Source organism: Eurytemora carolleeae, unplaced genomic scaffold (assembly GCF_000591075.1).
Source record: "Eurytemora carolleeae unplaced genomic scaffold, Eaff_2.0 scaffold953, whole genome shotgun sequence".
In the NCBI taxonomy this organism is placed as follows: Eukaryota; Metazoa; Arthropoda; class Copepoda; order Calanoida; family Temoridae; genus Eurytemora; species Eurytemora carolleeae.
This window is the reverse complement of record NW_019396998.1, coordinates 183999-210326: the sequence shown is the minus strand read 5'-3', so window position 1 is coordinate 210326 and position 26328 is coordinate 183999. Positions and strand designations below refer to the sequence as shown.

Here is a 26328-nt window from a genome sequence, read left to right as displayed (position 1 = left end):
TAATTCCAACATTGTGGCCGCCATGTTTTTACATTTAAGGCACACTCACAAAGAATAATTACTCAAAGACGACTTTGGAGTTTTGACACATATATTTTTATATACATTCATAGTTACCAAAGGAATTGAGTTCTTACCACAAACTTTAATTTTCAATCCCTATATCTTTGTACTACCTAATGCGACAAACTATAACTATTAAAACCATTGTTAAAATATAAAATTGGGTAAAATGCGCGAATGAGTTTTCAGGTAAAAATGTCGGTTGTTGTTCCAACTGAGAAGTCCAGAAAGGTTTTTGATCTTGATGTTGAGGATGATGATACGGATAAGAAACCTGGAATGGGAGCTGTGGCCAAGGCTGAAGTAATTTTCTCGCCAATTTAATATTTTCTTATTAAACAGTTTTTTGTAAAATATTTTAAAAGCTGAGAAAAAAAGTTTGTGCCTAGGAAACAGAGTAAATTTACCGTTAGATATACAGGGTTACCCACAAAGGATGAGACTGTAAAGACGACCCAAAACTCTAAAATATGACAAAAAAAAAGAAAACGGACTATTAAATAATTTCGTACAATCCTCTTTGAAGTATCATCCTTTCTGGGTAAAAAAAATGTGAACTTAAAAAAATTCTAAAATTAAGAACATTTAACATCTTGGTGTGAAAGAGCCAGGATTGTTCCCTATTTCCTAGTTTTTAATATTTTGCACTTTTAAAATGTTTTTGGCTTTTCGAGTTTACGAAAAAATATGATTTTTGTTTTGAGCTTTTCTGATAAAAAATGATTCTGTATTTAGTTTGAAGATTATATGGCTAATGCTACCATAGCTTGTCTCAGATTTATAGTTGAGGTAATTTTGTTTTGAGATTTGAACCATAGATTAATTAACAATAACAGAAAGGACACTAGATACCGTCTTTTTTAAGATTTAGGGGGTTTCGGTCACTATCCGTGAGGCAGAAGCCCAAAGGAGGTCTGCACAGGCAGTGTTGAATAAAAGACATATAGAGAGAGCATGTCGAGCTACCTGCGCGTAACTCCTCAGGGTTATTGTGAACTAAAGATAATCTTGAATCTTGAAAAGACGACATCTAGTGTCCTATCTGTAATTGTGAATTAATCCATGAGTGGGACCTACACTATAAATTCTCATATGATGGATTAATGATATCAATATTAACAATTGAAGTTTTCAATTTTTCAGTTCGTATATATTTCTAAATTTTCACAAAAATCAAATGCTTTTGGCTACAACATTTTGTAATTCTAAGCATCTATAAACCTTCCCATGCAATGTCATTTGATAGATTTGATAGATTTGATAGATTTGATAGATTTGATAGGTTAACTGTACAAAAGTAATTCAAAATATTCATTTTTGAATTTAATTTTTCTTAGGATGGAATACATTGGAGTGGAAAAGTTCTCTGGGTTGTACTACAGATTCTGATTTCCATTTTCTTCATCTACATGCTGCTTCCTATTCTGCAGAAGGTAAAGTATATTTTCATTTCTTGATCTACATGCTGCTCCCTATTCTACAGAAGGTAAAGTATATTTTCATTTCTTCATCTACATGCTGCTCCCTATTCTACAGAAGGAAAAGTATATTTTCATTTCTTCTTCTACATGCTGCTCCCTATTCTGCAGAAGGTAAAGTATATTTTCATTTCTTCTTCTACATGCTGCTCCCTATTCTACAGAAGGTAAAGTGTATTTTCATTTCTTCATCTACATGCTGCTCCCTATTCTGCAGAAGGTAAAGTATATTTTCATTTCTTCTTCTACATAAAGTATTATTCATTTCTTCATCTATATGCTGCTTCCTATTCTACAGAAGGTAAAGTGACTATTCATTTTTTTCATTAGAAATATAAAGTGTATGAACAGTAATTTTTGTTTGACCTTTTGCCACATTTTCTTATTTTGCATTCCTAAATTTCCCTGAAATAAAAAAGTCAAAATGTGTAATTGATTGGTGGTTGGTACAATGTAATGTAAATACTGTTTGTTTACATAAAGTTTGCCCCTTAAAACTTTGGAATAGGAAGACGACATTGAATCATTCTTATGTTTATGTGATTTTTTAATTCCAATGTTACTCTTCATAGCACCAGGGTAATGTTCACGCTCTCATCTGACTGATGCCACGAGGTTGAAGTTTATTTAAAATAGTGTTGGAGAGTTTTAACATTAACAAATACTTTCATTCTAATGTACAGGGTGGGTTATCCATAAGGCTTTTAATTTTCATTTAGTATACCATTAAAAAACTTTTTAAGTTAAGTCTTTAATTAATAGATTTAAAGAGCTTTAGGTCGTCTTTTAAAGTCTATTCCTTTGTAGGTAACCCTGTAGGAAAGATGGAATGTCCTTCAGATAACCCGTTTGAGCACAACAAGTTATTTTCTGCCCAGCGTTTTTAAAGATTCCACGGGCAACGCTACACAATTCAGCTAATTAGCCGTAAATTAGAATATATTTTAAAGCTAAAATTGGAAAAGTCGTCTTCCTACAATCCTATTCCAAGTTCACAATTTCGATTCCTTTTGACAATTTTTATCAATATTTTACGTTGATAATTTATTTTGAATAAGGGGTGTGAGCACAAGCTCAAGCATACAAATAAAACGATTTATTAATAAATCTATTTCCAGTTTGTTATCAAGGTCTAATTCTATTATTTTGTTTTGCTCAAGATCGATTAAAAGTCATGTACCTCAACGTTTTGTTTCGGTCCGTTGCGTTGTCTGAAAAACTTGACCATGGGTAACCAAATAAACCATAGTAAACACACAAAGTTTAGCAATAAATTATTTGTAAATCTATTGTTGGAACAAAGTATGAAGTGAAACATTAAATATTAAATGAACAAGTAAAGGTATGATTGATACAATGCTACATTTTTTACCATTTCGGTTGAACCAATTAATCATTAATATTTTTGTACAATTCTCAAATATTGTACTTTGAGCTTTTAGATGCTTTAATTTGTAGCTATTGTTTGTAGCTGTTGTTTGTAGCTTTAATTTGTAGCTATTGTTTGTTGCTCAAAAGCCGCCATCTTTAATTGTTATCAAATTTTCGCCGGTTTTTGTTTTTAAACTGAGCTGAAAACTTTAGAATGGTGGATATCGAGATTGTTGCTTGATCCTTTCTTTGTCTTAATATCGAGACTAACGTAATAATGTACTTGTATCCTGAAAAGTGTATAAAATTCAACCAATTAGAGTCGCTTATATGAAGCCGAGAAATTAAAAATTTTGCGCGGCATTTAAGATTAATATACAGAAACGGGCGGGACTCTCTAATTTAAAAAAAAGTTTTTTGATTTTTTTCTTCTATATACAAGAAAGAACGGTTTAAGAAAAAAATCAAAAGGGTGTCCATTGGATACTCAGATTAAGTAAATCGGGATTAAGGATATCTCATTCTAAAGTTTTCAGCTCTGGTGCATTTTCAAATTTAAGATAAAGAGATTTGATTTCTTTAAGGTACTGGGGACGTCATTTTAATTGACTGAACTTTAGAGAAACCTCAAATAAAAATAATAATTTTAAAAATAAAATCTCTTTTTTTAGTCAATTCAAGGTTGAAAATCGGGTTTGACACTTTATAAATGCAGGGTCACTTGGAATTACGTGCAGTACAGTTCCTTTAATTCTAATTTTTAGTATTCTGATTCTCCGATCATCATCAGTGTTGAGACAACCAACTATAATATTGCTAACATCAAGTTCCCAGGAGTAACCGTCTGCTCAAACTTCAGGTTTTTAAAGATGATCTTTGATCTTTGATCTTTGATCTTTGATCTTTGATTTTTGATCTTTTATCTTTTATTTGATCTTTGATCTTTGATCTTTGATCTTTGATCTTTGATCTTTGATCTTCGATCTATGATCTATGATCTTTGATCTTTGATCTTTGATCGCTGTAAAGGAATTGAGCCTTTGTAACAAACTCAAATTTTCTTATCCCTATATCTTTGCAACCAGATGGTCTGATCCTTTAATGTTTTAAATTTAATTTATTTGATCTTGCAGAATTCTGAGTTTGAAGAATCTAAGGTTTACTATATTTAAATCACTTTTCTACGCAAAATTTCTTAGCACAAATTGTGAAATCTGCTTCCTTGTGTTGTAGGCTTTCCAAAGAGCTATAAATCCAATAACTGGAAGAAGATCTAAGTTAGTGTAATGAATTATGTAACCATGCTAGTAATATCTGATTTATCTATATTCGTTTATCTATCTTATCATATTTCATGTTGACCCTTACTGGCCAGTATGGTCAGCTTAATTTCACCTGTATATAAAATAAATTAGTTCAATGAGATTAGTCGTTTAATACGGACGTGTAACTAGCCTTGAGTTTTGGCTAAGAATAGAGAACCAGTAGTTTGGCGAGAGATAGAGTCATTTAGATTCTAATTAGACTTTGAGTAGAGTTATCATTACGTTATCTCGGATCTAGATATCTTACAAAAGTGGTGGCAGCGGTGGGATAACCTTGAACCCAAATCTAGATGCCCAAGACTACGAAAGTATTCCAGAAAAAGAGTAAAGTGAAAACCTGGTTTAACAGATTAGCCAGAGAAGTTCTAACAGGAGAGGATTTGCCTGTGAGAGAATCAAGTGGGGCTACAGGAAACACAGTGGCTACCTTTCAAGGATATCCTAGTCTACCCAGTGACGATTCTGGATCGGAAGTAGAGATGGAGAGACCATCTCACCCAGTTATAGATGGCATGGCGGAGATAAGGCAGCAGTTTCAGATGCTGCAAGCTCAGCTGACGGAGACTAAAGATAAATTGGCCAGTATGGAGCGGAGAGATAAGGATAAATCATTCGCCCAGACATGGCAAGAGGCAGCTACACCAGAGACACAGGATCCTATCGGCAGAGTAGTTGCAATACTAGAACACCCTAAGGTGGAAGATGCTCAAGAAGTTTACTTGACCTATCTGAAAACGGAAAGGCAGCTGGTAGAGGAGATAGGCAGACGTTGAGAGATCTGAGCAGGGCGGAGGCTGAGTATAAGAAGAGGATGTTGGATTTGCTGCAAAGCTCCGACCTATGATGGTAATCCTGCCAAAGTGTTTGACTGGTGTGGTGAATTAGAGAAGCATCTGTCAAGAAATGAGTGTGAAACGATCCCCAATGATGCAATAAAAAGGATGCTGCTAGACTGCATAATGGGAAAAGAGCAGTCTGAGATAATATTGTTGAAACCTGATGGATTGGCTTTCGACAATTACGAAATTGGCGAATTCTTTCAAGAGTTATTAAATAAGTTTACCCACGAGAAGGATGAAGAAGGCAGGAAGATGGAGTACATGCAGTGGAGACAGGCGAGAAATGAAGATGCTAGACAGTATTACACAGACAAGCTGAGGTTATTCATGCAAGCCTACCCCCCAGCCCGGAGGAGTCTAGTAGAGTTCAATACTGATATTTTGCTAGGACTGTATAACGCTGAGTTGAGGAAAACTTGTCTTACTTTTATGCCCAAAGAGATTAAACATGAAAAAGAGATTAAAGCAGCTCTAGACCACCAACTGGTAAACCTGAGGACTTATAATATGGACCCGAGGGCCCCAGCACAAGATATGTCTGGTCTACATAGTACTTATGGGTATGATAGGAGTGAGACAAACAAGGCCAACGAGATGTTGAAGACGGGACAGGTGCCCATGGACATCAACGCCATGCCAGGGTTGGTGGAGGATGTGTCTGATGTTGAGGATTTAGAGGATGAGGGAGGAGTAAATGCTCTACAGAATGGAGATACGTGTTATTTTTTCAAGAAAACTGGTCATCAGAAGAGGGACTGCAGGAAGTTTGAAGAATGGAAAAAGAAAAAAACCCATAAGAAACCCACGGGAAACCCTTGAGGTGATAATTCCCGCCCATCAATTTCGTGTTATAATTGTGTGAAAGAGGGTCATATATCCCGAGAGTGCAGAGGAGAACGGGGAAATCAAGGAAGGAGAGGAAATGGCGGATATGGGGGACAGACAGATGGCGGATATGGCTAAATCTATGGCAGCAATGCAAGAAGTTCTGAAGAAACTGGTTCCAGAGGCGGTTTTTCCCTAGGGAGTTACAATGACGGACAGTCGTTAACTCCTATGATTGCAGAAAATAATGATTTGAATGTAAATAATAATCATTTAATGAACATTTCTTTTAATCCAAATGTCCTTAATTCGTGTGAATTAGTACCGGAAGTGCAAGTTAATAATGTTAGAACGGAAGTATTAGATATTAAACACAAGGTTAGAGAAGTATCTAATAGTTTTAACCCGGAAGTGAGGGGTAGTTTAAGGCCTAACGGTCATAAAGATCAGAACTGAGAGAATGGGAAAAGAATATTCTTGTACATCCGAACAATGTTAATTTAGAGGAGAGAGATGACCGAAAAACCTCGTATGTGAAATTTAAGTTATTTAAGAGGGACATATATGGATTAGCCATAGTAGATACAGGCAATTTAGTGAAAGGTACTTTAGTGTTTAGTGAATTCTGGAAGATGATAGGAGGGAAAATGTTGGAGGAGAGTAATGCCAGAGTAAACACAGCGGAGAAAGGTAGGAAAGGATTGAGAGTACTAGGGAAAGGGGAAAAGATTAGATTCTACTTGGATGGCCTGGACCGGAGATTTGAAGTAGAACCGATTGTGATAGAAGGACTAAATCATGCAGTGAATTTTGGTATCGAGTTTTTTCGTCAACAGGAAGTGTCAATATCCTGTACGGAGAAGGAAGTGAAATTAGTTACCGGAAGTAAGGGACAGGAAAGGTTAACGAGACTGTGCAGTGCTTATGGGAAACCTTTCCCTTTCATGATTAAAGGTCGGAGAGAAGATAATGAAAACAAGAAGTATACCCAGATACTTCCGGCGGTGTGGAAAGCAGAGAAAAAGGAACCGGAAGTGAACCACATAGATCCAGTAGAGGAAGTAGTAGAGAGGAAGTTATGGGCTGCAGAGAAGATAACTTTACCTGCAGGAAGTGCTAAATTAGTCAAAGTTAGAACTGAAGGTAACTGGACTGGGGCTGGGGTGGTAGAATCGTTACTGTTAGAAGATCAAGAGAAGGGGAGAAAAATTTTACTTCCTGAAAATGCCTATAATCTATCAGGAAGTGTACAAGGGATATATGTAGAGAATCATGCAGAGGATGTGTGTGGGACAGAAGCTAGGCACCATTCATAGTATGTGTATAGACAAACAAGCCTGGATTAAGGAGGAACTAAGGGGAAGTACGGTATCAGATTTAGACAAAGAGGAAGTGTGTAATTCTTCAGAATCAGTCAATTCTCTGCAGGAGTCGGATTTCCAAACGGAGGAGAGTAAGTGAAAGTTTATCAAGGACAGTTTCAAGATAGATGAGAACGAAATTCTGAAAAAAAGATGCAAAGTTGAAAGAGGAAGTAATCAATCTTTTCTTGGAGAACTTTTCCACGTTAGCACTTCATCCTAATCATTATGGGGAAACAGATTTACTGGAGCTGCAGATAGAATTACAACCTGGAGCAGTACCTAAGAGATCTAAGGTGAGACCATTGAATCCTGATCAGCGGGCAAACTTGAAAGAACAATTGGATGAGTGGATCCAACAAGGGATTATAGAACCTGCAAATAGTCCCTGGGCATTGCCACTAGTTCTGGTGAAGAAGAAAGATGGGAGGACGAGATGGGTGACTGACCTGAGGCTGCTTAAAGACGTCACAATCAAGGATGCTTATCCTCTGACGAATATTCAGGAAAATCTGCAAAAGTTGAAGGGTGCAAAAATCTTCACTTCAATTGACGCCTGCGGGGCATATCACGCGATACAGATAGAAAAGGGAGCAGGGATTGTACAGCTTTTATCAGTCCTTTCGGCACATTTCGTTTTATCCAGATGCCTTTCAGCCTGTCAAACGCAGGAAGTGTTTACAGCCGGATGTTGGACCTAGCCCTGGCACATTTACCTTTGGAGTACTGGTTATCATATCTTGACGACATCCTGGTGTATTCTATGGACACCTGGGACCACCTGAAGCATCTGAAGAGCATCGTGGAAGCTCACACCAAGGCAGGGATCAAGATTCAACCCTAAGAAGACCAAGATATTTCAGACAGAAACCGAATATTTAGGACACAAAGTGAGCCAGGGCGGAATACAGATGTTGGATCAATATTTGAAAGATATACAGAGCTGGCCACGCCCCACCAGTTGTAAGGAGATGTCGTCATTCCTGGGTTTCATGGGTTATTACAGGGGGTTTATTCCTAAGTACTCAGCCTTGACCAACAGGATGAATAGTCTCAAGAAGGCAGAGAAATTTGTGTGGACGGAAGATATGGAGAAGGATTTCCTGGAGCTGAAGGTGGAGTTTTCAGCATGGTGGATACAAGCTTATCCAGATTTTGATTCAGATGAACCATTCATCCTTACTACAGACTGGTCATCTTAAACATTGCAGGGGTTTTGTCTCAGAAACAAGAGGGAGTAGAACGTTTTCTGGGTTGTTGGGGGCGGAAGTGTAATCGTTATGAGAGACACTACTCCAGCGCCAAGGGTGAGTTACTCGCCTTGGTGAAGTGTATGAAGAAGTGGGAACATATTCTGAAGCACCGGCCCCCCTTTTTAGTCTACACAGATGCTGCTAGTTTAAAGTATATCATGAATCTGAAATCAGAAGAAACTATTTTTCAACTCTGGTACACGGAACTGGCACAGTTTGAGTTCATTGTCATACACAAGAAAGGAAGTGAGAACGTTAATGCAGATGCTTTTTCAAGAGCCAAGCATTTAGATGAGCCAACAACAGAAGAAAACGAAGAATATCAAGAAGCAAATGAAGTGGGAGAAATGAAGATAACCTTTGCATCGGAACTGGAAGGAAACCCCGTGGAAATAGGAAAAGTGAGGCGGAAGTTTGCCAGATATCTACCTGCTATTCATAACCTAATTGAGGAGACAAGATTTGAGATAGTAGAGGGAAATGAACTGAGGAAGTTACAGGAAGAGGATGTAGTTTGGCAGGAAGTGATCAAGTGGATCTTGAGTGGCAAAGTACCAAAGATGCAGGAAGTGAGGGGAGGGATACAGGAAGTGCTATCAGTGAGGCAGATATTCAATCCTACCCTGTTTGTGATGCATAATGGAATCCTATGTTACAACCGTCACACAGATCCAGCCAAGCCATATGATGCTTTACTTGTTTGTTTACCAGCAGTGAAGTTAGAGGAAGTGTTTAAGATTTGTCATGAGGCGTGGCCAGAACGTTAGACAAGTTCCAGAGAACATTGGTTTACCAGATTTGCAAGTGCATATCCGATTTTCAACAAGGAAACAGGCACTGTGGCTAGAGTTCTGATATGTGAACATTTCAGTGCATTCGGCCTGTCAAACCAAATTCATTCCAATAATGGAGCCGAATTTGCAATTAAGTTATGGACTGAGTTGTTTAGTGAATTAAAGATCTTGCATACAAGAACCCCCCCATACAACCCATCCTCTAATATTGTGGAACAATGGCATAGAACAATAGTGGGTATTTTGAGGACTTTGGGCAGGGAGATGCAAAATGAATGGGACCTGGGAATCAAAGCGGCTTTGTCTGGCCTATAATACTATGGTACATAGTAGTACAGGCCAGACATCGTTCTTGGAAGCGATAGTTCCCATCCACTGGGTTTACCCAATCCCACGACCGGATGCTGAGAGGGATGTATCTGCCTGGACGGAGACTATACAAGAAAGGTTTCAAACTGCTTATGCTGGGATGAGAGAGAGACAACAGCAAATGGTGAGGAGAAATGCTCAATATTACAAGCCAATCTTGAACCAGTTTAACGTAGGACAGTGGGTATGGATCTTTGATCCCAAGATCATTCCAGGCAGTTGTGACAAACTCAGGTCTTATTGGGCGGGGCCTCATAAAATTGCGAGATTGTTGGCCCCAGCATTAGCCAAAGTGAGGGCTGTATATGAGCAAGGGAAACCGAGGATAGTGAGTCTAGGCATTCTCAAGGAGTTTAGGGGGGAGAACAACGTGGACGGATTACCCAGTGATCCTCCCCACCCAGCATTTCAAGGGGGAGATGAGATTACAGAAATTCCGAGCTCGGAGCTAGAGAAACCGATAACAGAAAGGTTTAAGAACCAAGAGAGACAGTCAGACAAGAGAGGACGAGACCCAGAGGACAGAAGGGAGACAGCTGGTCAGACAGAACCACAGGAGGTTAGACAGACTGACCATGAGACCCAGATAACATCCAACTGTGAAAAGGAGGGGGGGGGAACCCACCCCACACTAGATTTAGACAGAGAGGTTGAAATGCAAGGCGGAGACAGTGGAGAGGCGGAGACCCAGCACAACAATAGATTAGAAGGTATAGATGAACCGACCCAGCCAACCCTGGCCCGTGAAAATGAGATAGATATGCAGGAGGGGGGAACAGGAGCAGGGAGGGGGCAATCAGAGGGTGTAGAGAATGAGATAGACATGCAGGAGAGGGTTACAGGAGTAAACCGGGAAAATCAGAGTGCGTAGAAAACCCGTGCAACTGCAAATTGAGAAGGAGAGAAGGGATAAAGCGGGGTTTACGGGACATTACACCGGTGAGTTATGAAGAATACGATGGCAGCTGGAACCTTGAGGACCAATCAAAGAAGTGTAAAAGAGCGGCGAATTGTTTATTGGCCAGCTGCGAATGTAAAGGCGAGAGTGAACCAATCAGGGACGAGAGAGGAGACCTGGTGGTACCTTTACCTCCGAACACAGTTGCAGAGCTGGGCAGGCAGGCCAGGACCAGAGACGCGGCCGGGGCGATACATCCAGCCTTGATACCGGGCCCTAGTAGCAGTAATACACGCCGGTACAGCAAAACAGCTGCTGTGTTGAGCATAGCTGCAACCGCGGCTAGTTCAAATCATACAACAGACCTTGTTAGTCAGTTGCACAGCAAATCAAGGAGTATTCAGTCATCTCGGAGCGGTGATTGACAGGCGGGAATGATCGCAACACTATCGGTGCAGACAGGATTGGACGGTACTTCTGTGGTGCAGAGCAATCTTATCTCTCCAGCTACCAGACAGTCAACAAGGGACACAAGGAGGTGCAACAGGGTATGGGGTAGCTCTCTGTTTCGTATAGGGTTAATGCTACTATTCATGTTCCTCTCCATCACAGTTACGGAGGGTGTTAAAGATTGGAGCGAATCATCTCATCAGATGTATATCCCAACCGGCATACTCAAACCCAGGATGCACAGCTACATGATGTCAGGGGGAGAATCATTTTCTTTCAATAAAATTGAGTGTAACCTAACAACAAGAAACCAAGGAGTCCTTAGTATAAGGGAGTGCTATGTTCCCAATATTAGAGATACCAGACTAGTTTCAGTACATTGAAAAAATGCTATATCAATGAAAGATGACCTACTTCAACATGCTGAGGCGAGAGGATCAAACGTTAGATGCGTCTTCCCAGATCGACACCGCATTATAGGTTATGCTGGATGATGATGTTGATGACAATTTAATAAGAGATAGTCAGCTTTGTAGACCATACTCTCATCACTTCTGCCCGGGGTATTTGTAATGAATTATGTAACCATGCTAGTAATATCTGATTTATCTATATTCGTTTATCTATCTTATCATATTTCATGTTGACCCTTACTGGCCAGTACGGTCAGCTTAATTTCACCTGTATATAAAATAAATTAGTTCAATGAGATTAGTCGTTTAATACAGACGTGTAACTAGCCTTGAGTTTTGGCTAAGGATAGAGAACCAGTAGTTTGGCAAGAGATAGAGTCATTTAGATTCTAATTAGAATTTGAGTAGAGTTATCATTATGTTATCTCGGATCTAGATATCTTACATTAGGTTGAGTCTGATATAAGGTAAAATAAGGCATTCAGGTAGTATGCCTGAGGATTCAGGTAGTAGGTAATGGTATATAAGCCCAGCTTTTAGCATAAAGTGAGCTACAAAAGTCAAAAAATGTTAACAGCCTCAGATCAATACTTTTTGAGTTATCGCTAAAAAACAAAGGGTTGGATTAGTGTGACAGCCACTCAGTTGGAATGGGGTTAATATTCTAGATTTAAATTATCTGATTTAACAGAATTCATAGTTTGAAGAATCTAAGGTTTACTACAGGGTGTCCCAATAAACATGGGAATTCAGTGACGAATTCGATATCGTCTTTGTTATGAATTAGCATTGTAATACCTAATTTCAAAAGCCATAATATTATTATGTCTGCTAGAGTTTATTTAATGAAAACGGTAAATGGTTGTAAAGATGTGTCTATAATGTGTCTGCAAGATGAACAGTGAAGACGGACAAGTTTACTCTGTTTGTATACTGTAATTTTCTTTTTTTACTAAGTAAAACCGTATGCAGTCAAAACATAAACAAACAAATTGTAAACATAGCAGACAAATTATTTAAAATATCGAATTCGTCACTGAATTACCATGTTTATTGGGACACCCAGAATGCTAGGTTGCAAAGATATAGAGATAGAAAATCAAAGTTTGTGGCAAAGACTCATTTCCTTTGTTTAGAAACAGCTTATTAGTTATTACAAAGATAGTATCCTCCGGGATTCATGCAATCTTTTCATTCAAATTTCAAAAACCAGAGAAGATGTTAAAGTCGTCTCTTAATTGTTATGTTTAGTCATGAAACAGCAAGCTTTAAAGCATGCCTGAAGACTTTGATTGCATTTTGTTTGACAACATTTATTTTGGGATGTTTAAAATCATTTGCGTTAACACAAAACAAATGGATTTTATTTATCACCCAAAGATCTCATTCAAAATTTTATGCAAAATTGTATAAAATGCAAGAAAAAAATTTATCATTTATTTATCTATTTATTTATCATTTATCACTTACCCTCGCTAATATTCCACACAAAAAAATGTTGTGTCATCCATTTCAATTATTTGCTCTAAAGACTTTGAAAATATATACAGTGATAACTAGAAAGACCCGGAAACGGATTTCAACCCAAATAATATTAAAACATTAATTATTTTATTTTAGGATTTCAAACAACAATTTCAAGAAAACCATTAAGGGCATTTTCAACATTAAAACTAAATGTAGATGTTAAATATATTCTAAGGCCATATTAAAGAATTTGAGCCGCGGCTTAAATTTGAAACGCGCCTCTAATATGGTTGGTTCCACTTAAAGTTGTATTTAATGTTTTAATATTTAAGCTGGTTTTTGGCTGCTTTAATATATACTGGTATAATCTTTCATTTCTTCAGACTAAACTTTTTTGTCTCAGTGCACAGTGATCCAAAAGTTTCAAGCTTTCACACAAAAATAGATTAGATTTTTGCCTGTTACCTCTTAAAAACTACAGCTAAAACAAGTGCTACATAGTTCTAAAATGTATATATCTGGGCTACTAAAAAGTTACTGTGCGTCAAGGCCTTGCGACGTTTCAAAGTCGATCCAATCTTACAAATTTATGCAACTTTTAATAGTAATCTGAATCTATGTGACAGCGCTCTAATAGGTAAATATTTATAACTTATCTCTTGGTTAAACACATGTTCATGTAATTAAACTTAAATCCATTGCTTCAAAAGTCTATACCTTGGAAACCGATTTAAGTTGCTGGAGCTAAATCTCGCCTCTTCTCAGCATCTGATAAAACCTGAGGACGAATCTAAAGAATTTAAGCCATGGCTCAATCATGACACGCGGTTCAAACATGGCTGGTTCCACTTGAAATTGTATTTAGTGTTTTGAGATTTCAGCCAACGCTCTATAGAAACTGGTTTTGACTGATCAAATACACCGTTTAAATTCTTTAAATTCGACTTATGAAGATCTAAATGTTGAAAACGTGGAATTCCTAGAAAACTCCGTGGAAACAATATGAAAAGGATGATTTGCATCAGGATAGTAGAGAACAAAACTTATCTTATTTTTGTGTGTCTGTGAAAAGTAAAAAATTAAAATTAAATGCAAATAATTTACAATTTCTTCAATATTAATTCATGTAACTGTAGTAATTTATTTATAGTGCATACTTTCCGCAAGAAAAATCTGTCAATTATTTTGGATTTTAAAAATTTAACGTTTAAAAACTTTTCAAACTCTTCTTTTTATCTAGTTGGTAACCAACCTTGTAAAGTTTCAATCGGATCCGGAATTAATTGTTAAAACAGAAGGTTCAGAGAAGATTATGGTTAAAGAGGATGTCAACATTTCTTCATTAATGTCCCAGGTTAACTATATAATAACCTTTTCAGAACTTTTACAAAATAAAAGAAATAAGTTGATCGTATAAAAATGATATGTAAAAATAATAATGATTTAAAAAAAAAAATTATTTTAATTCTTAAAACAAAAAAATTATGATTTAAAAAAATCTTTTTTTACACTTTGTTACCCCCCAGCTAGTCAAGAATTCAATAAAAAATATGTCAGCCCATGCAGTGCAGCCGTTTGGCCAACTATAATAATGATAAATATATAATATATAATAACAATAATAATAATAGTAATAGTATTTATAATAATAAGAATAATATTAAAATAATAATAAAATAATAATGATAATAAAAATCATAATATAGATTTTACCAAACTGTGAACGTATGTTTCTCTACTGTAAATGGCAGGGGAAGCAAGTAGAATGTAAAGATTTTGGTAAATTTATTTTTTTAATATTTTTTTGGAAAATGGATAATTCCGAATGTAATATAAAAGGTTTTAATTCACAGATGTTGATAGTTTACAAAATATAAGCATTTTAAGTGCTTACTGTTTAGAAATTAAAGATTGTTGAAGGTAGTTTCATTGATAACGATTTTGGTAAATTTGAAAGTTAAAGACTTTGGTGAGTTGAAAATTTTTATAATTTTGAAAGGTTTTAACTTTAAAGATATGACCATACAAATATGCTAAAAATCTAGTTTGGTTAAAAATAGAAAATTTCTGTACAATTTTTAAAACTTTTTGAATGTATACTAGTTTTCAAAATCTAAGAATTTGGTATCTGAGGTTTACAGCTTTTGATGGTCACAAAAAGATGACATAAAAAACTGTTTTGTTCATAACATTCTATGAGTAAATAAGTCTTTATTTTTTCTTAAATTTTTATTTTGTTTCTTTAAAAACTCCGGTTCATTTCAAGTGCCAGGCTTTGAACCAGCTAGAGCAAGCTGTACAGTACAATTACATGACTATGTAAGGTAACCTGGAACAGGAAAGTCCCCCTCCCCCCCCATGAATGATCCCAGCTTTAGTGAAATTTAACTTTTCTACATCCTTAGTATTTTTTAGTTCAATTGAGAAAAACGGATTCTGGATTTTGCTGTTCCTTCAACACTATCAATATTGCGGACAACTTTGAAAAGGAAACACACATTTTTATTAAAAATTTCATTATTTGATAAGGTTACTTCTATCAAATATCATAAAAAAAACTCTAAAAACTTTCATGATAACTATTAACTGATATTAAAAACTTTCAAAGGTTCTTGAGAAGTCCTCTATAGTTGTCATAATCTTCAAATACTCTCAAATACTCTCAAATACTCTCAAATACTCTTAAATACCTTTAAATAATTCATAAAACTCCTAAATTCTCTCAATTACATTTTATCAAATATTATATTAAACTATTTTGATCCTAAATCTTTTTCCCTCCTAAATCCAAAAGCTTTGAATAAGCAAATGGTGTTACTTTCCAGGAATCCAGTGGCAGCTCTGAGGATGAAGATTATTATGATGACTATGTTGAGTATGGAGAGAATGATGATTATGATTATAATGTTGGGACTGCAGCAGGGGATCCTACTGATTCTGCAGAAGAGGAAACAACAACTCAAGGTAAATTATAAGGTTTTTACCAACAAAATTCGAATTTACAGATGTTTAGTATTTTTCATCAAATTCACCATTTTATCAAAACCAATTTGGTAAATTGTAACAAAATATGTCAGGATTCAAATGCCCTGGTTTTATGGTCCAACATGGTTTCTTTTTAAAACATATATGAATCTAGTAGCATTGATTATATAGATTTAATTCACTAATTATCATTGAAATTTGGATTTTAGGAACAGCGCCTACAGTAAGATATCCCGGTGTCATTGCAGGGTAAATTATTTTTCAATTACATACTAAGAAATTACATAATTAGAAATAATATTTTGAAAATATGTAAATTATTTAATAGTTATGAAAAGGATACTGACAATATGTGTCTTAATAAGCCAGGTAAATTATTATAAACCCTCTTAAAATTCCACTAAGGAGCAGTAGTTTAAAAAATAGATGAAAAATGCCATTTTTAATTTATTTTTAATTCATTAACCAACAAAACAACCAATAGTTATAGAAAGATATCTGAATGAAAATGAAAGAACGGATGAAAAGGGACAAAGGTTTCTGAGATTTTGAAAATACATAGATTTTGAAATTTAAGATGTGATGAAATAAAAATTTGACCTAAATTTACAACACTTTCATATCAAGAATTTTCAGTATTAAAAAATACAGGGGCTTGAAGTGACTGCTTTAATTCATAAGAAATTTTTATCAATAAGTGGATATAATTTCTAAGGCATTTTTTTAAAGCCATTAAAAGACAATTAGAATAGGTTGCTCAAATTTCTATTGATATGCAGAGGTAAATAAAACTAATAGGAAATTTTGTTAACAAAAAAACAGTTAACTTTCAAATAGTTAACTAATGGGTCTGCCTGTCATGCAAATTTTTTCTAACTGTTCAGAAACAGGTAGAAAAAATTACAAATGTTTATTTTAATAAACTTTTTTAACTTTAATAATTTATTTTTGGATAAGGGTTGTGGGCATACAAGCATACAAATAAAAATGAAATATCAATAAATCTATTTCCAGTTTGTTATCAAAGTCTTTCTATTATTTTGTTCTGCTCAAGATTAATTAAAAGTCATACACCCCAACGTTTTGTGTTGCGCCATTGTCTTAAAAACTTGACTATGGGTAACCCTGTAAACCATAGTGAACACTTATTTTACTGATCTTGCTTCCTTTTTTTCCTTAGGCTTAACTATTTGGTTTGGTTAATAATATGATTTTTGTTAATCTCATGAAGCGTTGATTTGCCATTGACTTGTAGAAAGCTGGATTTTCAAACATAATTGAGTTATGTTCTTTTGTCCTTTTCTCAGTCAGTCACAAAAAGTAAAAAAAGAAATATAGAAAATTTTTTTTCCTTTTAAGAATTGATTTTGTTTCTTGTGTCTTTTCTCTTCCATCATTCTCAGAAATCCACAAAAAGACTTTTAACTGTTTAATTAGAAGACGTTGGCTGTAAATTAATGATCTTTTTCACTTTAATTTACTTTTAAGTGTCACAATAATTATAGTGCCTCTTTACTAACAATACTTTTCAACAATGCTTTACTGAAATTTTAATTTTGGTAGTTCCAAAATTGTCGACCAATCCACATTTTACTTCAAATTTTGGATAGATTATATTAAGAATAAGAATAAGTTGACAGACTTTAAATTTCTAAAAATGTTCCTGTGGTCATATTTACACAGAAGACATTATGGAAATTATACACCATTTAAAAGAGTAGAAGTATCCCGGTTTAGTCCTTTTCCCATCAAGCTCTGACTTTGCCAGCAGATGTGTTTCAAATGAAAAAGAATTAAAAAAACAACTCACCCTAATTAGCCCAATGAGCAGCAGAGAAAAGGATAATATATTTCAGTCAAACAGCAAAAACGGAAAAATTTACTCTTTCCTAATTCTAGGATCTACAACTGGAGAAAGTCAAGCTCCCCCAGCTCCTGCAGTTCCACCCAAAAAGCAGGAGAAGAAAGAGACTGTGATATTTAACACTAACCTTGCTGGCCCTGATTTTGGTTTTACTTTTAATATTGATCCAAACTTAGCTGATGAATTTGTCAATACTTGGGATGAACATACTTCAACTGATTATTTTACAGGATTCAAGGTAATCAGAAATCATGTCTCTCTAAATATCTTTGAGTCATGTCTTATATGATTTTTTTATTTTGTTTTATATGTTAGTTTTTATGTAAAAAGAATTTATCCAGTACCCAATTCCCATTTTATAGATCAATATTAACTATAGTAATTTGTATAATAATTATTTTCTTTTTCCAAATTAAGATTTCTTAATGATCTAAAGGTTTTGATTCATTCACCTGATGAGTTCCCCGAAGTATCTGCAAAATCCATTCCAATCCATGAAGGAACAGAGACATTTATCGCATTGTCTGCACAAGTCACAAAATCGTAAGTATTTAATTTAATCAAAAAATTAAAAATTGTACATATTTACAAAGATCACTTGAAGCAGAGTTGTTTTGTGTCTTTACAGCATCCATAAGTTGTTAATACTTGTTCATGTATGCACATTTCAGAACAGAGAGTGTGCAAAGCATGTCACAGACAAGAAGATCATGTCTTTTGGAAAATGAAGTCAATGTGCCGGATTTAAATGTGAACCTCAATGTATTTAAGTCTTACAGTCAGGTTACAATTTTGATTCAAAATATAATCTTCTTCACCCTTTCAAAAAAAATGCAGAAAAGCAGGAAAGCAATGTTTGGCTTTCTAGTGCCTAGCTTATAATGGCCTCTTGATGTGAAAGGGTTAACCTGGGGATAATGTGGAGATTTCATTTGAAATGCAACATTATTTGGAAAAAAGAATGTATTAAAAGTTTGGTGAGAAAAGGGAGAAGTTGTAAATTACCTTAGGTGGAACTAAATGTTTTTGGCAAGAAAACATAAAAGGATAGAAAGATCCAGATGGTGGACCTTGTGGAATATAGCTTAGGGGAAATTTTTTCTTGCTGTTCATTGCTTTTGGTACCAACAACCTTTAGAAACCTACAAGGTGGCTGGTTCTTAGGTCAAAACCAATAATCCATATTAATAACTTGCATAAAACTATATCAAATGTAATTTTTAATGATGCCAGGCAAACTGCTTACTTGAATGCCAGGCTGCAGCAACTCTCAGTCTCTGTAACTGTTTGATGTACTACTATCCAAAGTTCCCTAAAAAGTTTGTTGCTGCTAATCTAAAGCAAGGAAACAACTCAGCATGCACTTTTGACCAGCTCCAGTGCTTGGTAAATAAAACAGGTGAATAACCTAGAATGGATATCTAAAAGAGCAAACTGGAAAATAAATATTTGTTTCAGGGTTTTTGAATGCAAATGTTGGAAAAACAACCATCAAATACCCGGGGGTTCAAGATGGTATAGTCTGTGATTGTCCTGATGACTGTGATCAAACGATGTACACCAAGGTTAAATTTTAAACTTTATGTTAAACTTTGATTTTTGTCACATTTTCAAATATCAATTTCAGTTAATGTCTCTGCTACATTCCTTTAAACAGTTTCCAAAGATTTGATCTATTTTATTTTAATGTTTCTGTTCCACAATTCTCACAGATTGCTACTTATTGTCAGTTAAAAGATACAAATTATTTTCTAACTTGTTGTGAACTTTACAAAAGTATAAAAGAATTATAAAAATTATTGAGAGAGAATAATAGATTACAATTATTCAGGAGATCACTTCAGCACCTCTTAGGGACAACAATAATGTAAGCTTTAAAATATGTATATTGTATAATCTATGTTATTTATACATGAGAAATCCTTTGATTACCTTCCTAATTATAATTCAATTCAGTTCATAAGAAAAAAGTTTTTCATCTGTCAACTTTACAGAAGTGTCAAGTAAATTAAAGCTTAGTTGAAAAAATGGATTACAAACCAGTCACATTCAAACTAACATAAATCAAAATTCTCTTAAAATAGACTAATAAAGGCATGGGTATAAGTTTTCTTAAAAATTATGTGTTCGGTTACTTAGTATTAATTTTAATAAAATTTGTATGGCATTTTTTGCTGAACATGGGAAAATAAATAACTTTTCAGGAAAAACCAATAAGTTATGTGTAAATAGTATTAAAAATAGGGAAAACTTGCGAGTTTTTTCCCCCCCAACGGATCAGAAATAATTTTCTTTACTTTCTTAAAAATGTATTCCCCTGACACTAGTCAATTAAAGAGTCTTCTATGTTTTTAGACTTGATCTAAATTAATTAATTAAGTATAAGGTGTTGTTTTTTCATGGTATATTTCATAAAGGGCTGAAGAAGGAGTTAAAGTTTTTTAAATCTCGCACTTTTATTTAAAATATACAAATTATTTGCATATCTTATCTTTTAAGACAAATAATATGAAGATAAAACCTATTTTAAGTCTCCGTTACCTTAACTGGAGAGGAAAACACTAAAGTAAATGTTAAACTCTAAGATTTGAGTAGGATATAACAGATTTTTGAAGTTAAATTTAAGATTTTGATCTGCAGAAATACACAAAACACATTTAAAATCACTTTATGGGTCTTTGTATCTTACTCAATTATGCAAATTTATCAGTTTCTTAATTGTTCTATTCTGCAGTTTGGGTAAAGGAGTCTTAAAATAAATTATAAATTGAGATTCTTAAAAGTTAATGATATTTAAATTATGTATTCATCAAATTTTGTTGTGTGTACAGAAAAATGCTAATGATTACAATTCAGGCAAGATTTCAAAAACCTGATTTTCTTTTAAGTTCAGAAACCATAAAGACCCTATATTTGACCATGTTTGACCAGCGCTGAATGAAGGACAAATCCTTCCATATACCTTTTGAAATTTTTCCCAAGCACAAGAGTTGGGGAATATGGGGATGTTTTAAACCTTTAAAAAGATATTCCATGTTTATTCTTGACTTTGAGTAAGCTTCCTATTCTTATGTAATTCTAAAATTCCATAACTTCATGAAAGTATGGAAAATGTTGATTTTGACCCTGTAGGGATAAATGCTTACAATAACAGAGTAAATGTTACACAATATCAATGTTTATCAATGTTCAGGCCTGGTTTAATAAGATACTTTGTCTGAAAGGACAATGTACCACCTCCAACCAATTATTTAAGAAGGAGTACGATGCTTTTTCCAAATATTACAATGGAGACTCTTGCGTTGATGAGTAAGTAATTCAATTTCATTTATAATATGGAATTCAGTTCAACTTATGGGTTGAGTATTGGACATCTGTTACGAACATGCTCAGCACAGCAAGCAACTAATCAATTTTAAATCGAAATAATCTTTTGGTTTGCTGAATTGGATAAAAATAAAGTGGTTTCATCTGTTTGTTTTGCTATAGAGCTACTCAGGGGTTTAAATTCTTACCCCTCTTCCTTCCCTCAATACCAATATGAGCAAGCATTGGATGAAAAGATTTAAGAATGAGGACAAATGGTCTAAAAAGAAGAAGAAGTGACATGAAGAAGAAACATTTTCTGTTAACAGTAAAGATCTTAATTAGAGGCATTTTTTAAAATTTCAAAAATCTAAAAAATTGCTCTTCCTTCTAAGGAAAATTTCTTTTTCTTTCTTATCCCAAGCATGACTAATTAAGGTCAAAATATATATATGGGGAGGAGGCTACACAAGAAAATATATAATTAAATCCCAGAATTATTTGGATTAGCTAGAATTAGATATTTTTAGGACATTTGAGAAGAAATTGTTGAAGAACTCCTTGGTTCATGTTTATTTTAAAGATCTGGGTGTGACTAAGTTCTCTAAGGATCAGCTGTTTGGTTGGGTAGATATTCTAGGTATGGATCTTAATAAGTATTTACCTTTATGTGTGTGGATCTTTTGGTGTTAGGTATTTTCCCAAAGGTATCTTCCCAAGGGCAACTTCCCAAGTGACAACTTCCCAAAAGTGAAATTTACCAAGTAGCAATTTCCCAATGGTTAGGTAATTGCACATTTGAGAAGTTGCCACTTTGGAAAAATACCCTGGGAAAGTTGACACTCTGGAAAATGCCTTTGGGAAAGTAACCAAGATCTGGATCCTATGAACATGCAACATCAGGTACACAGTTATTCTACCTGGTGACACTTCAATACATTGTCTCAACCAGCAATGTAGACATTATATGTTTAAATCGATTTTGAATGTCATATTTGTTTAAAAACTCGGTTTTGATTCTGAAAAAATCTTGCGTATCTAGCCCTTTCACTTTTAAACATAACTACTCCTTGTAGAACCAGTCAAATGTAAGCGTTCACATTCTGATCCGTAGCTCTATATTTAAAAGTGTATAGGTATGCTATAAAAACTATATTCTAGCTCTGGTTGGAGGGACTTTTGGTCTCTGCAATGGATTCTGTTTGTTAAGTGGATTTGAGATTCTCTACTATCTCTTTCTTCACAGATATCTCAAGAGAGATTAATCGATGTAAACTAGAATACACCAGTTGGGAATTCACACTTGAGACATCAAAATTAACATTTTGTGCAGTGATTTGTCCTGGTATGACCAACTTTTCAAAGTGGTAATTTTTCCGATTGTAAAGTGTAAAGTGAGCACTTATCTATATTTTTAGCTCATATATTTAAAACTTTAGGGTATAATAACTGCTAAAATTTAAAAAGGCCCTACAGAACTCCAAATCTGTTTTTCTTGAATTTATTATGTCATCTAGAATTTTCTAAGGCATTGGCAAGAAAGTTTTGACAAAATTCAAAATTAAGCAAGTTATGTTAAAAACCTTCAAAAAGTAAGAAAACAATTTTATGAAATAAAAAATTATAGTGCAATGGATTAAGCTACCAGCCAAGGCCACTTGTGCCATTTTTTAAATAAGTTATCATTGGTGGACACCTTACTGCTCAATACTTAGGATCTGGATCCAGATCCATTGGATTCTGCTAATTTTCAATTCCATGAATCTGGAACCCAATCTGCAAAATTTAGCAGATTTAAGGATTTAAATCAAAATACTCATTTAAAGTGTTTGGAAATAAACATAACTTTAAAAATAACTCATGATCTGGATCCTTATCCTGATCCATTTTCCACAGGATAGATCCAAGATCAGGATCTGATGCACATAAAAATTAAATTGATCCTAACTGTACTGATTTCTTTGGAGAAAAAAAACAGTGGTAGCAAATGAAAGAGCGGTTGAGAGTTGAAACACAGCTTAAACCCTTGTTAAACTAGAATTAGAAATGAAGAATAATTAAAAAATATCAATACCTTCAACCAATGGAAACACTAATAATTTATTATAAAATTTTGTTTCAACCGCTAAAATTACAAATTTTTCTAAAACTCTTTTACCGTCAACTGCTGAAAACGCAAGTTTTTATCTTACAGTTTTTCCCTTCAACTGTTAAAGTTAGACATTTTTTTGGTCTTCTACTGCTGTTGACACATGTTCATAAACAAATGAATATAAAAAAACGTGTAACCCAGCAGTTGAGGGAAGACCTAAAAATTATAATTTCAGAGGTAAAAAAAAAAAATTCTGTTTAGAGAAAATAAAATAGCATTTTTCTTTTTCTGAACTACGTCGTAGAGTCATAACCAGATCTAAACTGCTTGTTCAACGGCTACCTCTAAGTTTTTTTTCAACAAGGTTTATATTATTGACCATTGTCCTAACTGTATAACTAGATAAAACTGTATAATATATCTCATCAAATGCTTTATTCATGTAATGTAAGTTAAAAATGACACATCTCAAATTTTGTAAAATATTTGAGATATTATTGTTTGCTTGGAACTTAAAATATTTAAAAAAATGAAAAATCAATGAATTTTAGCAGAACAAAACTGATATTATGATAATATGTGATTGTGTTTAACCTTATTAGTATATAGACATAGTATTTAAGTATTTCATTTGTCTTATTGAATGTTTAACCAAGACCTACGGGCGTCCCCATGCAGTCTAGAGATGGTGCTTTTTTCAATTTGTTTGCTCATCGTTTGTCAACGACCCATTTTGTGGTTTTTTTTTCTAATTCGTTCCAATATCAATGCTACTCTTACTCCAACTTCCCCATACATGCCTTTCCAGGATTTCCCCAGGATACAGGGCTACATGTCCAACTTTCAACATTCTAATCTCTTTTAAAGGAAAACACAAAAAGGGGTATAGGACATAGGGTAATCCGGAGTCCACCCAACCCCTTTCTGAAGAGTGCATCGGTTCTAAGGTTTCCAGCGAACAAAAACTCTTTCAAAAGAAATTCGAAATTTCGCGAAAATTTTCTTTTTTATTTCGCTTTTTTCACGAAAATGAGTTTTGCAATAGAAATCGAAAACTTTTTAATCCGGAGTCCACCCAACCCCTTTCTGAAGAGTGCATCGGTTCTAAGGTTTCCAGCGAACAAAAACTCTTTCAAAAGAAATTCGAAATTTCGCGAAAAATTTTTTTATTTCGCTTTTTTTCATGAAAATGAATTTTGCAATAGAAATCGAAAACTTTGTGAGAAAAAGAAATATGCAAAAAATTCGCGAAAAAATCCAAATTTCTTTTTGCTTTTTTCGCTAAATTTTGCATTAATCTGTTTCTAGAAACAAAAATGCGAAAATTTCCGAGTAGAATTTTTGCATTTTGTTTTACGAACGTAATGCAAAGAATGCGAAATTTTTAGCGAAAACAATTTTTTTTGCAAAAAATGCAAAATTTTCGAATTCCGATTTCCCCATTTAGTTGGAAACCCTATTCGGGCCCAACTATGCAAACCATATCAAAAGAGAAACCCTGCATCGAAGAACTAAGAATGATTAAGAAGAACTGATAAAGGACATGAATTAGAAATCTCTGGAATATTGTGTGTGCAGACATTTGACATTAAAGATTTAAGCGTGTGATTTATAAATCTAATTATATAATCAGGATTTTTGACAAATAAAGTATTGAGTGTTTATATGTATTTTGTCATGTAGTATAGTTGTATGTTTTTGTTTAAAATTTGGTGCCTCGACCTGATTCGTGGTCTGTTTATTGCAATTTAGATATAAAGGAAACCAATTTGCCTCAACAATTATTGTGTGTTTGTCCGAGTATAACTTGTGAACTCCATGACCGATTTTCCTCAATTGGGGAACTTGGGAGAACCACGAGAATGTTTTTAGCTAGGTTTTAAGATTCTAACTGAAGTGGGTCCACTTTTTAAGGGAAAAAAAGCTAAAATCGCAAACTACGACCTAGCGCGGGTAAACGGTGGGAGTAACTATGAGCAGCCTGAGCAATGTTGGGTTCTCAAGCTAGTTCCCTATAAAAGTCTCAAAATTGAGACAATTCGGTCCTGGGGTTCATAAGTTGTGATCTGATATCTAAACAGGAAAAAACACAGAGATTACTACTTTTTACATAGTTAGATAATTCATAATTTGATTAAAAAATTTAAGATCGAGGCAAGTAATCAATTCCTCATCAGACAAAGCTACCTGTTCAAAATTGAAAAAAAAATCCTCCGGATTATCCGTCTAAAATCCTCCCCGCGGTTTAAATGTCAAATTTTGAAAGGTTGCATTATTTATTAATATGATCTGTACAGACTACTTGTCCAATTCAGTTCTACTACAGAATTTAAGAGAAAGAGACGTTTCGGAAAGAATTAAAACACTTGGGAACGGGAAGACGACATTTAAGCAATCGATAAGTAAAGTAGTTTTAACAGTATACAGTGATAACCATGGAATAGTAAGACGTTTTTAAGAATCAAGTTTTAACTTTAAAAAGTTCAATGACGACGAAACACAGCAATTGTGCAGTGTAAAAAGATCCATTTCACAAAATAAGTGATTTTATAAGCGTCTGGTAAAACCATTTGCTTTGTAACACCATCAAATACACTTAAGTATTGCTGTAATGTCGTCTTTCTATTCCATTGTTATTTCGTATCTCTGAAGTATCTTGAAAATTCACTCATCAATTGTGAAATAAGTTTGTGCACACTGCACAACTCCTCAATTTAAAGTGTTCGCAAAGAAAACCTTAAAAAGAAAACCTTAAAGAAAGAAAACCTTAAAAAGTATTTCATGGGAATGTCTGTAAAAAAAACACCTCTCAATGGTATCTAAAGAGAGTGTAAATCTGCCAAGAATATTTAAGGTTTTTTGAAATAAAACTGTTTAAGGCTATCGATGGAAATATTTTTTTTAAAAAGAACCCTATCAAGGAATGAAAATCTAGCTAAGCTTTGAGTCAATAAATTTACGTGTGTGTACGCTGTTTTTCTTACGTTGTTAGTTTAAATATATTAAAACATTTTTTTAGACTACAATATTTTGCATTTTTAGAGCGATCCAAGATCCAAGATCCGAGATGCAGAAATCGGAGAAAAATTTCTCCAATTTAACTCCAACCCCAGAATCCCCTCCTCCAACCTGTTTAGCTTGGGACCTCGGAACAGAAGAAAATGGAGGTTCGGAG

General features: G+C 34.4%; 1 protein-coding gene across 1 annotated transcript; it reads left to right on the top strand.

Annotated features, from left to right (window-relative positions):
- Positions 1-256: 256 nt before the first annotated feature.
- On the top strand, positions 257-22876 carry LOC111710918 (sodium channel protein Nach). The gene is made up of 21 exons (XM_023485115.1): positions 257-366; positions 799-852; positions 1401-1496; positions 3677-3771; positions 13060-13093; positions 13890-13931; positions 14147-14260; positions 14613-14685; positions 15322-15395; positions 15732-15870; positions 16101-16140; positions 16220-16260; positions 17791-17993; positions 18192-18298; positions 18427-18538; positions 18989-19154; positions 19214-19320; positions 19587-19622; positions 20949-21064; positions 21592-21701; positions 22223-22876. The coding sequence occupies exons 1-21, from the start codon at positions 259-261 to the stop codon at positions 22324-22326; spliced, it is 1971 nt and encodes a 656-aa protein (XP_023340883.1). The 5' UTR covers positions 257-258; the 3' UTR covers positions 22327-22876.
- Positions 22877-26328: the final 3452 nt, after the last annotated feature.

Excerpts from the sequence above, each read along its gene's own strand:
- LOC111710918 (XM_023485115.1), top strand. The coding sequence starts at position 259 with ATGTCGGTTGTTGTTCCAACTGAGAAGTCCAGAAAGGTTTTTGATCTT. Across the intron at positions 853-1,400 it reads GTCTCAGATTTATAGTTGAG|GATGGAATACATTGGAGTGG; the intron begins GTAATTTTGTTT and ends AATTTTTCTTAG. Across the intron at positions 17,994-18,191 it reads ATTATTTTACAGGATTCAAG|GTTTTGATTCATTCACCTGA; the intron begins GTAATCAGAAAT and ends AATGATCTAAAG.